The following is a 17,547-nucleotide window of genomic DNA, read 5'->3' as shown; positions in this document are numbered from 1 at the left end:
CGTAATTGCCTCTCTCTCATACGGTTATCTAAGAAATATAGACGGAGGACTAAAAATGTCCTCGCCACAATAACTCTGTCCATAAAATGACAAATTTTTTTATAAAGGACTAAAATTGTCCAAGCCACTATAAGTCTAAGACCAAAAATGTCTTTTACTCATTCTAAAATATTTATAAATTAGTGTACACAACATTTACCATGTCAAGTCATGTTTATTCGGGAGAGTATTTGTTGTTTTCAAAAAAAAATTCTAGTATTTGTTATTTATCATGTGAAGTCAAAAATTCAAAATTTCAGTATGATTTTGCAGTGTGCAGCGACTCTCCAACCTTCGTAAGCGGGAATCTCACGCTTCAAGGGCGGTTACTGCAGCCGCGTGGCAGAGGACCACCATCGCTCCGCCACGTAAGGTGACAGCTCCGCCCCGCCCCGCCCATACCTTCACCGCATGAAGTAACAACTATCGAAAACCAGAACACACCTCACTCACACTTCTTTTCTTCTCCGGCGGAAGGAAATCCATTCTCTCCGATCCTTCCGTTTTCTTCGACTTTACTTTTAGTCTTTACCACTTTTCACACCGCCGGCTTATCATGGAAGTGCCGGTAGGGTTCATCGCCAAGCTCTGGAGCTTTGTCTCCTTCCTTCCTTTTTTCTTCTTGCTCTTTACTCTTGGCTGTCTTAAAGGTACTCTTGGCTGTCTTCCTTTGAATTTTAGCATTTTAGAGTACAAAAAATTAATTAACCGAACATTTATATAGATTTTTAAATCAAATCAAACAACTAATAGTGGTCAAATAAGTTAAAATTAGCTTATTGGCTAACTATTTTACCAAACAGGGCCAAAGTATTGTTGTGATTAGGATTTAGGAACAATGGTAGCATTTAAGAAATGAAACAAAATAATAGAGAATTTGTGTATAGAGGGATCAGTATAATGACTGATATTTTCATCTTTGCTGTTAGAAAGAAGTTATGCAGGCCAAACACTGTGCAGTATACAACATGAGTATGAACATAAACATGGAACACGATTATATCATGACAAAATATATTATTTATGGAAGTTCCCCATTCTTCTTAGATGCACAATAAAAGAAAGAAAAAAAAAAAGTTCTTTAGTAAAATTTAACACATAAAATACTATTGCTTCTCTGTTTTAACTAAGCTTATTCTGGCCTGTTGTTTACAATACATTGGCATTTATGTGATTGGTATCATAAAATGTGTATTCCATAATTTCGATTACCAGGTTCTTGAACTAGAGTTGCATACTTAAGAAATATTCAGATTAAATGCCCAACTTTTGGCCTATTTTGCACTAGTATCTGCTTATGTTTTATGAATTATGAGGGATGGATTAAAAGGTTGGTTGGAAATTGGTAACTGAGATTCTGAGAAGCATCATTTTTATTTGGACAGGGTTAATCACTGGCCCCATTGTATTAGGCGTCATTGTTATCGGAAATTCTGCAATTGTGGTTGGGCTTTGGCCGGCTCATTTTATTTGGACCTACTACTGTGTGGCAAGGTATAATATTGTAATGCTGATTATTGCTTGAATATAAAGTTCCTTATTGCGTTTGTTATTGATGTGGTTTTTTAAACCCTTCGATGTGTTCTGCTTAATTCAGGAGCAAAAGGCTTGGGTGGGTTTTAAAGAGTGCAGTGCTGGTGTTATTGCCACTACCTTTGATTCTTTGGCCGGTCATAGCAATTCTTGGAAGCCTTTTGGGTGGGTTAGGATACGGGTTCTTTGCCCCCTTGATTGCAACGTTTGAGGCTGTTGGAGAGGGCGTGACGGATGCATTCTATCATTGCTTTGTTGTGAGTGTTCTATCGTCATACCATTCCCATTTTCAGATTCCCAATTTTAGTAGCGCCTAACAGCTTGCAAATTTGTCAGGATGGTACCGTATCCACGGTTAAAGGGAGCCTCACTGTGGTAGTGGATTTCACGGATTTTTGCTTCCACTCTTACTTCTCCTACATGGATGAACTTTGTGAAGAAGTGCATCCAAATGAGAAACCCATGGAAGTAAAGTAAGAAACACATAAGTTGGTTTTTTTTCCGTCATAAAATTGAATGGATTCACCGTGAGTTGCAGAAACATACCTGATTTACATTTGATATTGTCGCAAGCAGGTTGTCAAAGCTGCCTAGCTGTCTTCTAGTTTCTATGCTTGCTATTCCCGTGGATGTTCCTGTCATTACTGCTGTTGCACTTTGGAAGAGCCCGTTCATGTTGTTTAGGGGATGGAAAAGGCTATTAGAAGACTTGATTGGAAGGGAAGGTCCGTTTTTGGAGACTGTATGTGTCCCTTTTGCAGGTCTCGCAATCCTTTTATGGCCATTAGCAGTAGTCGGATCTGTGATTGCGTCTTTCCTTTCCAGCTTTCTTCTTGCACTATACAGCGGGGTGGTTGTCCATCAGGTCAAAATTATCATCTTCTTCTTCCCTATCATGACGTTGCATTTTTTTTTTTCCTTCACATTATTATATTTTCCACGTACTCAAGTGGTACATTATATATTGCTAGGAAGATTCGTTCCAATTGGGACTTGCATACATAGTGGCAGCCATTTCGTTGTTTGATGAGTACACAAATGACTTGCTTGACATGAGAGAGGGGTCATGTTTCATCAGGTATCACTAATGATTCCGTACTTTTTTGGGGGGTGACAAGGGAAAGCCGCAACCACTATCTAAGGGTGTGCACTGGGTAAACCCCGTATTGTGATCCTAGCTGACTCCCGTTAGGAGTCGAAATTGTAACCTTCTGGTTACTTGACATGACCAACTTGGCTTGGGTTGCCCCAGTTTCGTACTTTTCCTTCACTTATCAATGGTATAAAGTATCCTATTATATGGAAGCTATTTACAAATTAACAAATTTAATATTATGTGCACAAATACACATTAATACCTCACAATGGGGAATGATTTCTCATATTGCATACAATGTTGATTCTATGACTCTATGAGTTCTTCCGACAGCCAGGCCTAGATACCGTAGAAATATGAGCCCTTATAATGACGACGAAATTAGAAGGAATTCACTTGATCAGCAAAATGAAAGGGAAGAATCACGAAGTTCAAAGATGGCTTCGCAAGGGTCCAGAAAACTGAAGCAAACTATACAGCGATACACACCAGTGCAGGTCCTAGCATGTGCTGTTTAACGATTGGCAGTGTTGCAAAAATCGCGTCTAGGCGCCCTAGGTGGTCCCCAGGCGCCTAGCGATTTTTTCAACATTGACGATTAGATTTTTTTTGTGTGTGTGTGTGGGGTGGGGGGTGGTGGAGTGTTGAACTGATCAGCTTTATTGAAACAGGTGTGGGACTGGCTTTTCAAATCGTGTGAAGTGAATGGCAGAATTCTCCTTCACGAAGGTCTAATAGATGCCAAAGACATCGTGAACTGCATTGCGAGGGGAAAATGCAAGAAGTTAGGCGTGAAACTTCCCTCCTTGTCCATTTTGCAGTGCCTACTTGAATCAGCAAAGTCCAACTCAGCTGGCTTGGTCATCTGTAAGTACTTCTTTTCAGTACTCGCTTTGTTTTCAAACAGCAAACGCAAAGATTATTTCAGAAAAAATCATAATTCCTTGCTTGTTTGAACTTTTAGTCGATGAGGTGGAGTTAACAAAGACCAACTGGCCAAAGGACATAATATTCGAGTGGTTTGTTGGACCGCTTTTAACCATGAAGGAGCAAATAAAGCGACTTCAACTGCAGGAAGACGAAGAAATTTGCCTTAGAAAGCTGCTAATGCATTGCAAAAACGACAGACCAGAGGAGTGGGATGAGATTGGATTTCCCTCCAGCGACAATGTCAAACGAGCCCAATTACAAGCGATAATCAGGAGGTTAATTAGCTCCGAATTCAAACCTTTTCTTAATTTCAAGGTTGAAAAAATCGCTAGGCGCCCTCTAGGCGCCTGGGGACCGCCTAGAGCGCCTAGGCGGGCGCCTAGAGCGATTAATTGGCGCCTAGAGCGCCTAGGCGGGCGCCTAGGACGCCTAGGTGGCCGACCGCCTAGCGCCTAGGCCCGATTTTTGCAACACTGCTTAATTTTACTATGCACTTGGCTTGAAAAGGAGCATTTGCTATCACAGGTTGCAGGGTATTGTTAGTTCTCTATCCCGTATACCCACATTTCGAAGGCGCTTCAAGAATCTGGTGAAGAAGTTATACATAGAGGCAATCGAGATCGGTCTTATTGTCTCGTATGCCAACATTGAAGGTGGCACCAAGTCGGGCCATGGCAATGGCAGTAGATGCAGTAATGGTAGAGACGACTCGAAGGATGGGAATGAAAGTCCCGAGAATGAGCTTGGCTTTGAGGTAAATGGAAATGTTGTATGAATTATGATGATGACCATTCGTTGAAACTGAAAGTTGTAGCATATTACATGTTCATTGTATTAAGGATGCAAGTCAACTCTTAGAGAATCATATATAATATGTGTTGTTGTGAATTGTAGAAAATGCTTTAATGTTCCTTTTTCCTAGTTTTTCTTAGTTGTAATCTAAGGTTTTGTACCTTTTGTGGTTTGATGGTTTGGTTCGCGGAAAATATTTTAAGGGAAGTGGAATTGAAATTTCATGGAAAAACAATTACTAGGAAGATGAATTTCATTGTTTGGTTGGTGGAAAAAGAATTACTGGGAATACTAATTCTATTGTTTGGTTGGATTTGGAATTGTAAGGAATAATGAGTATAAAGATTTATACGTCCTTACAAATTAATAAAAGTAATATAATTAAAAAAGTAAAATAGACATTTTATCTCATTCCATGGAAAACAAAATTCTTGGTTGAGTAATATAATTAAAAAAGTAAATAAGGGTAAAATAAACATTTTATCTCATTCCATGGAAAACAAAATTCTTGGTTCAACTAAGGATTTTGTTTTCCTCAAATTTGAGGAATTCATTTTCCAATGGAAAATGAATTCCATGAACCAAACACAATAAAATAACATTTCCCTCCACTTTAAGGAAAATGTTTTCTTTTAAAAAACATTTTCTATGAACCAAACATCCCCCGAAGGTTTCAGGTTTGAGTCTCATTCCAGTTAGGATCAACATAGACAGATACTATTAATAGGTTATAGTATTTAAAAATATAAAAAATTAGAACCTGGGGATTGAGAGGGTGATTAGCACTTACCTCTTCTAGTGGTTTTTGGGCGGGAGTTTTAGAGGCTTAAGATTAAGGAAAAATGTCAAATTAGCCCCTAAGTCATTCGGATAGTGCAATTAGATTCTTAAGTAAAAAAGGCGGGAGTTTTAGAGGCTTAAGATTAAGAAAAAAGTGTCAAATTAGTCCCTAAGTCATTCGGATAGTGCAATTAGATTCTTAAGTAAACAAATGCGGGAGTTTTAGTGGCTTAAGATTAAGGAAAAAGTGTCAAATTAGTCTCTAAGTCATTCGGATAGTGCAATTAGATTCTTAAGTAAAAAAATATTAAAAAAATTTCATCTAAATCTCTTAAACCTGTAAAATTGTTTAATTGAGTCCAAATTAACCTGTATAGCAGGTTAATTATTCCCAAGCTTGACACGCGTCACGTATAATATTGGCGCTTCCTAGGAAGCTGAGGCTTGGGCAGTTTTCCAAGGGGTTGCGCATGGCCAAAGATTATGGAACAACTCGGTTCATTGTTGAGAGCGACTCCAAATCGATTATTTACAACTTACGGCCTTACGGGGTAATAGTAATGCAGGCAAGCAACTCTAAATCGATTATTGATAACTTATGGGGTAATAGTAATGCACGCAAGCAACGGAATAATATAATCTGGAGGTGTCTTAAAGCTGCTACTGAATTTTCAGTGGTGGAGTTATCTTATATTTACAGAGAACAAAATAAGGTTGTTGATGCCTTGGTCAAGAAGGCTTTATCCCACAATATTAGGATTAGAGTTTTTGATGACGTTCCAGTGGAGGCTCGAGACACTCGTGGATGATCAAATTGGAGCAAAATTTCCTAGACGTATCCCCATAGTTAGGGGAAGTGAAAATACATCTATGTGATTCTTGGTGTCCCCTCATCTCTGATAAAATAAAAAAAGCATGAATGAGTTGACCTAAAACTAAGTGAGATGACATTTTTTGGCATTTACTTTTATGTTTTATGTTTTATGTTTTATGTTTACATATCGAGTTATATTACATGTACTCTTTAAGGGGGGTGTATTCAATCATGACTTTTGTAGAATTTTAAAGATTTTTATGAACTTTAAAAGTTTGGAGGTATTCAATTCAAACTTTTAGAGAGGCTTTAAAAGTCAAGCGGTATTCAATTAAGATTTTTAAAGAGTCTTTAAAAGTCATGTGGTATTCGATTAAGACTTTTAAAGAGTCTTTAAAAGTCATGTGGTATTCAAAAATTTATGAAGTTGTGTAGATTTTTTAATTATAAGAATTTTGTAGACTTTTCCTTCTCAAATATAAATAGTTGAAATCCAACCATCAACCCCAATATTTCAAAATTTTCTTTCTAACAACTTTGAGTGTTTTCTCTCTCTATTTAAACTCTATTTTTTCTCCCTATTTAAACTTTATAAACCTATCTAAATTCAAAAAAATTATTTTTTTTCTTCATTATCCTATATTTTCCTCATACCTAAACTCTATCAATTTTTCTCTCTCCTACACTTTACAATCTTCATCTAAAAATTCGAAATAATATAATTTTTTACTTCATTATTACTTTTTTATATTGATTTTTATTTTTTCTATGAATTTTTTTTATCCCTAACTTTCTCTAATTCTCCCTAAATACATGAACAAAGCAAATTTTAGTATATGTTTCATAAAATTCATATAAATACTTATATATTTTGATTTTATTCTTTTTATGTTTATATTCGTAATATATATATATATATATATATATATATATATATATATATATAAATATATTAACAACAGATTACTACGAATACCGAATTATTGTTCGCAACAACGATTTGGGGTTGCATATAGTAGCACCTTGTTGTTATTCACAGTTTCAAATTGCTATTGCAAATAATATTTCTTTACATGATGCCTATCAATAAAAGTATAATTTTTTTAAATATATTATTAATATTATATTTTTAATTTTTATTTTATTTTATGCAACTTGTAATTATATTTTTAAATACTTTATTTGATTAATTCTTTTATTATACAATTCTAATGAAATAGTTTTTTTTTAATGTTTACTAATAATATATATATATATATATATATATATATATATATATATATATATATAAGTAATTGGCATATAAGTTTCATCGTACTATGGATAAAAATAATAATGTTAAGAATGCTGATGTGAGTGAAAAACTATATAATAGGAAGAATTTTATGATATATTATAAATATTTTGTATGAAAAACTATATAATAGGAAGAATTTTATGATATATTATAAATGTTTTGTAAGAAAATTATTATATAAATGATAAGAGTCAAAGTCATTGAAAGTTTGTAACGATGTATTCAATTTAGAATTTTAATGACTTTTGTAGACTTTTTAAAATAAAAAGTTTATAAAAGTCTATGAATGTTTTTTATATAGAGTCTTATAAAGTTTTAAAAAGTTTTGAACGACTCTGTGAAAGTCAATCAAAGTTTATTAAAATCCATCATTTTAAAAGTCTTTAAAACTCTACAAAAGTCATGATTGAATACACCCCCCTAAATTTTACTCCATTATGTGACGGGCTTTTAGAAGTTATTTTTTTTATGTGGGTTCCGATATAAATGTTTACATCAAAATTTTGTGTATAGGTGTAAAAACTGGGAGTAGAAAATGAGAGTACACATAGTATAAGTTTGAATATGATATTGAATTATTTGGAGTTGGAATTTACATTATGCTTGAGTTGGAATTTGAAATTAAAGATTTAGATTGAGTAAATGATATATCTTTTGCTAAAAATCTTGTGGTTAAGCGATATGAAATGACTCTTTCAATTGGGAGGTCATGGTTTTGCCCCTCGGTGATACTACCAATATAAAAAAAATTGTATTGCTATGCCGCCAATAGGTGAACATTAGAATGTGAATTAATGAGAGGAAAATAGCACATTAATATAAATGTGCTAGCTTGTGAATTTTAATTAATTTTAAAAAATTAAAAACTTTAATTGAACCCGGCCATTCAAAAAGCATAATGATTCCAAATTTTATGGTTAAGACCAAAAAAAAAAAAAAAAGTGGTTGACCTGATGACCCTAATTGCCAGATTGGGCAAATTATAATGTGGATTACAGATAAATATTCAGTAGGTTGAGAAAGTATATGAACAGATACTACAATGTAATAGGGTCAGTAACATTCAAAAAAAAAATATAGATTACAGATAAATATTCATTTTTGTATACTAATTGTTCAGTTTTAATGTAATATTAAAAATATGAATTTTTAGTAATTATTAAAAGTAAATCTTTAAAAAAAGTAAATTAAAAATAAACATTATGTTAGTGATTATGGTGAACCATTCTGGTATACAATTATGAACATTATTTTATACAATTATGTATATTTTTTTTATATAATTATGTACATTTGAACACGCGATTTTTTAAACAGTTAAAAGTTTATGCGTATTCTGTTATACAATTATGTACATTCTTATATATAACTATGTACATTTTCAAAACATGATTTTTTTTTTAACAAGTTAACAACAAATACAGAAAAATGAAAATTTCAAAAAAAGAAAGAAAGTGTAAAGCGATGTCATTTTGCACCAGAGCGCACAATGCAATGTAATTGCCATGAAGATCTAAAGAGTAGTTATGCTGTGCATTCGTATGCACCACGGATGCAAAAACGACGTCGTTTTATTAAAAACGCGCGTCTCCCCTTAAAAAAATAATTCAAGTTCGATTCCCAGCAACAATATTATGTTGTTCATTCATTCTGGAATTTTAGTTCATAGATTATGGAATTTTAGTTCATTGATTCTGGAATTATAGTTCATCGATTCTGGAATTATAGTTCATCGATTCTGAAATTTTAGTTCATAGATTTTAGAATTTTAGTTCATTCATTCTGAAATTTTTAGTTCATAGATTAAATTCTGGAATTTTAGTTCATAGATTCTGGAATTATAGTTCATCGATTCTGAAATTTTAGTTCATATGTTGTTGCTGAAAATCGAACCTGATTTTTTTTTTTTAATGGAGAGACGCGCGTTTTTAATAAAACGACGTCATTTTTGCATCTGTATGCACCATCGTTAATTTGCCAAATCTAAATAGGCCTCTCCATAGTTGGTCTATATATAATCCAATGGACGCGGTCTACATGTGTGTTTTCAGTGGTGGGGCTAAAGCATTCCCTCAAACAAACATGGACCATCTAATAATCTTGAAACAACAATTTCCTACCAATATTTTGGTTGAATCAGATCTTATTCAATACTGAATATTTTAATTTAATTTCTTCCAATATTTCAAAACTAATTCAATTAAAATTAGTAAGTATTCTAGATTGAAAAAACACATATATTAAAGACTCATACTTTTAGAATAGAATTGGGAATGTGTCAACCAATTTGTTATATTTATATTCTAAATCTGTGTAAATTGCATGACAAATTGGTCAATCAAATTTTCATTTTGTTATTTCATGAGAGTTGGGCTTTCATGCAAATGTTGCACATTGAAGCAGTTTAGATTTGTCTTGGCAACATTGAAGGTATAGTATATGTTGATTGTTCAGGCATGCACATCCAATGGCGGATCCAGAATTTTTATCCAGTGAGGACAAAACATTACATTTTAAAAAACAATGAAACACTTTAAGAAATATAATCATAAATAATTAAATATTATGACGAAAAATAAAATACATCAAAACTTTATAAAAATACTCATAACAAAACATGAAATATAACTAATTTGATAAAATAATTCAAATAGAAAATACAGTATAAATTACACATCTCATTATTAATATAAACAAAAGTTCTATATATATATATATATAGGATTGCATTCACATGCAAACACTTTTAAAATACAAACATGTGGACATATACCGTGCACACACCTAAATGCGGGTGTGCACATATCCGTGAACGACAGTGCACATATCCATGAACGACAGTGCACATATCCATGAACGACAGTGCACACATCCAATGTAGTATGTATGTGTGAATCCACAGTATTTAGGCCAGTGTGCACACGTCAATGAACGACAGTGCACACAGGCGGACAACACACAAAATCATAAAAACTAATCACAACCTTAGATATCCAAAATCCAACGATCAAGAAATGTCCACACGTTTGTATTTTAAGCCCTGTTTTTACATGAATGTAATTCTATATATATATATATATATATATATATATATATATATATATATATATATATATATATATATATATATATATTAATATATATATATATATATATATTAATATATATATATATATATATATATATATATATATATATATAGAGGCGGGTTCAGGTGCGGCAGTGTCTTACGGTGCGGTTATTTCTTACGGTGCGGCAACACCAATAGTTCACCAAATATGCACCATCAACGTTAGGAAATACACCACACAAAACAGAGCCCTGCATCACCAAACACACACCATTAGGTGTGAGTAAAAACACCATACACTGTTCAGAAATACACCATTGGGGGTGGTGAGTTATATGGTGTGTTTTTTTGAGTCTGTGGTGTATTTTGTGATGTTTTATTACATTTCATTGGGGTGTGTTTTTATTACACTGTTGGTGCATATTGTTAACACTGTTGGTGTATTCTGGAATTTGACCGCACCGCCGCACCGTAAGACCCCGCCGCATATGAGCGCTCTTCTATATATATATATATATACACACACACACACACATATACATACAAAGGCTATATATGCGGTGGGGGTGGCCGCCCCCACTGTCCCACTGTAGGTCCGCCCCTTTGCACATCTAAAATTTAGATAATCATATTTTGTTGTGAATTATAAAAATATTTAATTAATTAATGATCATTTTTCATAATTTTTCTTAGTTGTAATGGGAGGTTTTATACCTTAAAAAATATTTTAAAAGTTTAAATTTAATATATAAACTATTTTATATACAATGCTACACTTCTAACTTGACAAAAATATATGACTACTCAAAAAAAAAAAAAAAAAAAAAAAAAAAAAAAAAAAAAAAAAAGGTAAATTGCATTACAAATCGGTCAATCTCCTGCAAATTATATTGTATGTAACATTAGATTTTCATTTTGTTATTGTCATGAGAGTTATGCTTTCACAATAGTTACACCATACACTATGTAAAAGCTATAGTGGTCATGAATTGAGTATGAATAGGAAGAATTTTTTTGACAAAACTACTCCGTAATATTTTGATTTAAGGGAAAGCCTGTAACCGTTATCTGAAGGTACACTCTGAGTAAAGTCCATCCATTTTCAAAAGTAAAGTCCATCTTGTAATCAGAATTAACATTTTTAAAGTAAAATTATTTGATGCATTATAATTTTTAGACAAAACTAACACTTTTAAATTATAATTATTTTATTCTTTATAACTTGTGTAAGTAGTTTAGATAAAACATAAAATTCTAAATATTGATCAAAAAGAGATTTATACATATACCTTATATACACAAGTGAAAATATGACTTTTGGTACTCATTATGCATGCGGGGTGGAACCTTTACCCTACATGATGTATATGATTTTTGTATTTTAATAGAGGCTGGTGTAAGTAATTTTATGCACTAAAATAAAATTTCATGGGATGAACTAACTAGTTAATTTTCACTTTTGATTTAATTTGAAGAAAATATATTTAATTTTTTGTTACCTGTCAATAAAATATGGATTGAATTTGTGTGTTCTTAATTTGAACCGTTCACTTATAGTAACAGCTCACTTAATTATACTATAAATTGTTTATATAAAATATATTATTAAAATCCTTATTTGACTATGATAGGATATAATATCAATTTTATAAAAAAGAAAAAAAATATGAAATAATGATTGATGAGTTGGATACAAGCTGTCTAATATTCGTACTTAGTTCAAGTGGTTGGGTTCGACCTAGGTGGTCAACCCAAGCCGAGTTGTATTGGCATGCCATCGTTTTTTGAAGCTTTTTACTTTACTTTGGTTGTGTTAGCCCGTCGTCAACTATTTAGATTTGGGTGATAAAAAATCAACAAAATATAATAATATTACATTTAAAGCTGATTGGATGACACATAGATATCACGTCACCATGTGTCCCTTAATGATTATGTGGTGTCTCGAAATGTCTAATCCTATCTAATCTTATTTCGAGCCCGACGAGTTACACCCCGTGTGGTGGGTTCCACCTACCTAATGGGTCACTGAACCGTAGTGATTCATACTAGAACTGGAAATTTTTCTGCAACGAAGTAATGATGCCAGAACACAGTGCAGAAACTGCATGCATATGAGCATATCCAAAGGAGTAGATAGTGCTTAACACAAAAATACACTCAAGCATCTAATACACCGGATCCAACATTTTAAATAAATTCTACAAGTATCTATTATTGTATGTCTAGATGCAAACTTAACATGATATCAGTTTGTATACATAACTTTGGATGAACATATCACACTTTCATAGCACAGCATTCTCCTGCAAAAGATCGAGGAACGCATCCATCCTGGCTATTTGAATTGCCATGGCAGGAGGGGGTAATCAAAAGAGAGGATACATACTCATGCTGCATGAATAGCTTGTTTAGCTTCAAGCATCTTCTCATATTCCTCAATAGATTTGAAAAGTTCGGAGAAGTTGCCCTTGCCAAAACCGCCACACCCGCCCTTCTGATACACCTCTCCATCTTCCTTCTTCATCATGCACCCGACTCTCTGGATTATTTCTATAAATAGTGTCGGCCTGCAAGCGAAAGAGAAGTGATTATTCATGGAACCTTTAGAGAGAGTTGTTAAACAACTCTCCGATGTTATGTCAAACCAAAGACAAAACTTTCCTCCTTGTCTACTCCTCCTCGAATCATTTATCCATTCCCATTGGTCAATTCTAGTTACTGAACAGGAAAGCCGAGCACTTCATTATTGTGAAACTGACAGATAGTTTAGACACCGAAAATAAACACGAGATGACACTTCTAAGTTCTAACCCGAATAAGATTGCTTCGTATGAAAGACTTTTTTGACTTCCACAGTTAACAACAAAAGACTGCAGACCCTTCTAAGATAAAGGAATGGAAAAAAGATTGCTTCTTGCAAATCAGATGAATGCTTAACCAAATTCACAAGATTGTTAGCAGCTCCCTCTTCTTCCATTTGCCAAAGAACTACAACGACTTCCCTTTTCTCCATTCCGTTTTTAGAAAAATAAATGCTTTATACGTCTTAGCTTTTAAGCACTATCAGCCCAGTTCCGCATACTTTTCTAAAAGATCAACCCCCGTGTTCCCCATGGCAGCATCCCGCTATTAAACCCTAATCCTTTAGCCGAAATGTGGAAATTAAGCCTAACAGTCCATCGCTAAAAGCAAGATCCCCCACCCCCACATCACACACCTCCAATTCGAAAGACTAGCCGAAGCCTGAAGGACATTTAGTAGCCAAATCGTCCATTTCCTAGTTCACATATATGCTCCAGAATCCATTCGAGCCAATCGAATGGAACTCGAGCAATATAAAATTAACGAGCTGAACTCGAGCTCGAGCCACAATAAATTTTTCGAACTCAAACTCGAGCCACAATAAATTTTGCACCCCTATCCTACATTGATCTAATGATCTGTTAGAAGCTGAAATATGCTATAAGGAATGGATGCAGTTTTCCCATTCCAATTCTTGGTCAAACTAGAAATAGTAAACATCCTCTGATATATATACATATATAGAATACAGAACCTTTCTCAATATGCTAATCCTTTATACTTACCTTTAAAAAATCAAGAAATGCTCAGAATTCAACAGCCATGGCGATTTATAAGAACAAATTAAAGCTAGAAGATTGATAAATACCTGTCTCCAACAGGCTTGGTGAAGATTTGAAGCAGAGTTCCCTGGTCATCTCTATCCACTAAAATCCCCAATTCTTCACACTCCTTAATTTGTTCATCGCTCAGAACATCGCCGGCTCTGCTCTTTAAATTCTTGTAGTACGTCGGCGGCGGCGACGGCATGAACTCGAAACCTCCGATTCCGCTCCGATTCCTCATTTCTCGCAGTGTTCTGAAGATATCTTCGCTTGTGAGAGCTAAATGCTGGAGTCCTGGTCCTTCGTTGTGCTCCAGATAGGTCTGAATTTGGCTCTTCCTTTTCGTCCCGTGAACCGGCTCGTTCAAGGGGAGAAGAACCGTCTCGTCGTTGTTAGCCAGCACCACTGAGTTCAGGCCGCTCTCGGCGGTGCCGACGTCCTCTGCGGTGAATTCGGCGAACTGGTGGAAGCCGGTGAAGGATTTTAGGTAATCGACGGCGGGGCCGAGCTCGTGGACGTTTCCGACGGCGTGGTCGAGGCGGCGGATTCCGTAATCGAGGTCTTGGTAGGATGCGGTTCCGTCCATGGGTTCGAAGCCTGGTAGGAATGTTGTGACGGCGGAGGGGTCGGAGAGATAGCTGATGAATCGGAGCACGACGTCGCCGTAGAGGTGGACTTCGGCGAGGACTACTTGGTTGTTGAGTGTAACGGGCTCCGACACGGGTTTCGCGCCGCGGGAGACGCTGGCGGAGAAGGCGGCCTGAGTGTCCTCAACTACCAGGGCGACCGCGCGGACGCCGAGTCCGTGGGTGGCGTTGAAGGAGCGGTGGGCGGAGGCGGAGAAGGAGGGGATGGCGGCGGAGGCGGGGTTGGAAATGGAGGACGCATAGGGAGCTGTGAAGAGGAACTGAAGCTCGCCGCCGGAAGCGCGTAGGAGATAAGAAGCGTGAGCGGAGTTTCCGGTGGAAAGATCGGATTTCGCGGCAATGGGCATTCCCAGCGCCCAGGAGAAGCGGCGGGCAGTGTTAGTAGCATCGCCGCACCAGAACTCCACATGGTGGAAGCGTTTCACGGAGAAGTGGTCGGATTTGGGATTAACACGAACGAAATCCTTGAAACCCACCAGCTTGAAGCCGCCGTTCTCCGGCGTGGAGTGGTGGTTGACGGAGGAGGAAGTCTCTTTGCCCATGACTTCTGTTAATTTTTCTGAACTCTAACTGGAAACGATATGTTCTGGCCTGTCATTTATACACGTATCGCAAATTTTTTTTGAAGCCGTATTGCAAATTTTGATCTTATCTCATCCGAAATTTTGTCACCTCGAAAAAAAACATTAAAAAATAGAGAAAAAAGAGTAATAAATCATTCTTTCCAAAAATAATAATAATAATAATAAATCATTCCCACTTAAGAAGATTGATTAGTCCAAATATGATACGAGGCTAGTATTATGTGAACTATAATAAAAAGTATATTTTTAATATACTAAATGTACATTATTTTTGTACTGAGTATATATTATATGTACACTATACAATATAATGTACACTTAGTACATAAATAATGTACATCCCCTGAATATAATGTACATTATTTTTTTGTGTTGAATGTACATTATATTTGTACTTAATGTGCATTATTTTATAGTATACAAAATATGGTCCACACAACTTGTATGGAACATGGTCCACACAATAATGATTGTGGTACGGGTGTCCTTTAATTGTGCCGACCCGATGAGAATGTGATTAGTCTAAATATGGTATGGGCTTAAAGCTGTCTCCTACAGTTAGAACCTGCTTAAGACAACTCATGGTATGACAAAAAAAATATAAAATAAAAATAAATCTAAGATAGAAAAATATGAATTATTTATTGACATTCTTAATTTGAGACCGTCAGTTGGGGTAATTTAGATTATGTACTCCATAGAGTATATCTCTCACCAAATGTTCACATTTTATTGGAGGAAGAAAAATGAATAAAAATCACGATCCACCACATTTTATTGACACATCATAATGAGTAAAAAATTAGAGTAATGTAGAATTACTCAATTTAATTCTATAGTTTATTTTTCACTTTTAGTCTCAACGCTGTAAGACCCTTTAACATTTAGTCTTGGCTATTAAGTTTTTCACATTTGTTACAATGACTTTTAAAACATTGTCACATTTGGTCTTCATACCTAATTTTCAATCAGCGGTGGCTAATTTTATGTTTAGTAAAAAAATATCATAGAAAATGAAAATTTTGTCCTTTAAAATATGTCATTTGACTATTATGCATTTATGCACTTATGTTCAATAACATAAAAATAGCAATTTAGTCACCGGTGATTGAAAATTAGGCTGAATGGTCAAATGTGGCAAAGTACTAAAGTCATTGAATCAAATGTGAAAAAAATTAATAGTCAATGGCCAAATATAGAAATGATTTAATAGTCATGGGACCAAAATTGAATAAATAAATATTTTTCTTTACCTCCTTATAGTCGGTCTAAAGTCACAAAACAAGTTTCATTCAAAACCCATATAATCTTTAGATAGCGACGTTAAATATTATCATAATTTTGAGTCTGTTCGATTTTACTATAAGGGTCCGTTTGAAAACCTGGAAAATATTTTTTGGATTTTCAGTGTTTGAATACAGTAGGATTTTCTGTTGACCGGAAAAATTATAGACATTTTTATGAAAAATGACTTACACCATGTGAGCAAGACTTTTACGGTTACTCTTGAACCATGAATGACAGCTTTCTAGTTTGCAGACTTTTACTAAGCTCTTAGAGGTAATTTTATTTCAACCTAGCTCATTAATCACATTTCGGGCATAGCTATCTTGCTTGTGCCGTGCTACTTAGAAAAATGAAAAGAGATGGACCAGTCATAGCGCATATGGTTGACAAAACTTGGACGTCTCTTACAGCCTAGCTCTATCGAACTATCACCATCACCATCACCTGCGGTTCGTGTTTGAATTCGCAATATATAAGATGTCGCGGATAGGGACAACCGGTGATTGGTCCAGTGAGGTGGAACATTATCAGACAATTTGGATCAGGCAATTAATTGGATGAACCTAAGAGTTGGTATTAACGTGGAGTTTTTATCCAAAATTCTTCTCAGCTCCCACGCCAAACATCCTTCCAAAAGGCTGAACCACAACCCAAACAGAGCATTTGATAACTCAACTGAACATGAACCACAGAGGCTAGACATGTGCTCACTGCGCACAAAGAACCCCTCATTTTGAGAGATTGCTCCCACACTGCCGCTGGTGAGACTCGATCCTTGATCATTCTTCCAAAATTTCACCTTTGTGACCAGTTTAGCTGCCTATGCGGGTTACCCACGCCAAACATTATCACACAATTTGGGCGTCATCCAATTCCAATGATTCTCATCTGAGTAAGACTTTTATGGTGAGTCTTAAACCATTGATGACAGTTTTTAGTTTTTAAAAATGTAAGATCCTCAGACTTGAATACTATAAATATTAATTAAGTAAGAAGATCCTGGTGATAATTGAAAGGTAATGAAATAATAATAATAATAATAATAATAA

General features: G+C 34.9%; 2 protein-coding genes across 2 annotated transcripts; one reads left to right on the top strand and one right to left on the bottom strand.

The window, feature by feature from the left end:
• Positions 1–269: 269 nt before the first annotated feature.
• LOC109192238 (uncharacterized membrane protein At3g27390) lies at positions 270–4,508 on the top strand. The gene is made up of 10 exons (XM_019342808.1): positions 270–689; positions 1,425–1,533; positions 1,637–1,829; positions 1,909–2,045; positions 2,149–2,437; positions 2,544–2,650; positions 3,006–3,165; positions 3,340–3,535; positions 3,633–3,873; positions 4,124–4,508. The coding sequence occupies exons 1-10, from the start codon at positions 596–598 to the stop codon at positions 4,371–4,373; spliced, it is 1,776 nt and encodes a 591-aa protein (XP_019198353.1). The 5' UTR covers positions 270–595; the 3' UTR covers positions 4,374–4,508.
• A 7,986-nt stretch (positions 4,509–12,494) lies between these two features.
• LOC109192540 (4-hydroxyphenylpyruvate dioxygenase) lies at positions 12,495–15,235 on the bottom strand. Its single transcript, XM_019343221.1, has 2 exons — positions 14,025–15,235; positions 12,495–12,921 (listed from the first exon to the last, which is right to left on the bottom strand). Exons 1-2 carry the CDS (start codon positions 15,167–15,169, stop codon positions 12,741–12,743), a joined length of 1,326 nt encoding a protein of 441 aa, XP_019198766.1. The 5' UTR covers positions 15,170–15,235; the 3' UTR covers positions 12,495–12,740.
• Between the last annotated feature and the right edge of the window lie 2,312 nt (positions 15,236–17,547).

This window comes from Ipomoea nil, unplaced genomic scaffold (assembly GCF_001879475.1).
Source record: "Ipomoea nil cultivar Tokyo-kokei standard unplaced genomic scaffold, Asagao_1.1 scaffold1770, whole genome shotgun sequence".
Classification (NCBI taxonomy): domain Eukaryota; kingdom Viridiplantae; phylum Streptophyta; class Magnoliopsida; order Solanales; family Convolvulaceae; genus Ipomoea; species Ipomoea nil.
This window is presented reverse-complemented; position numbering and strand designations above follow the sequence as displayed.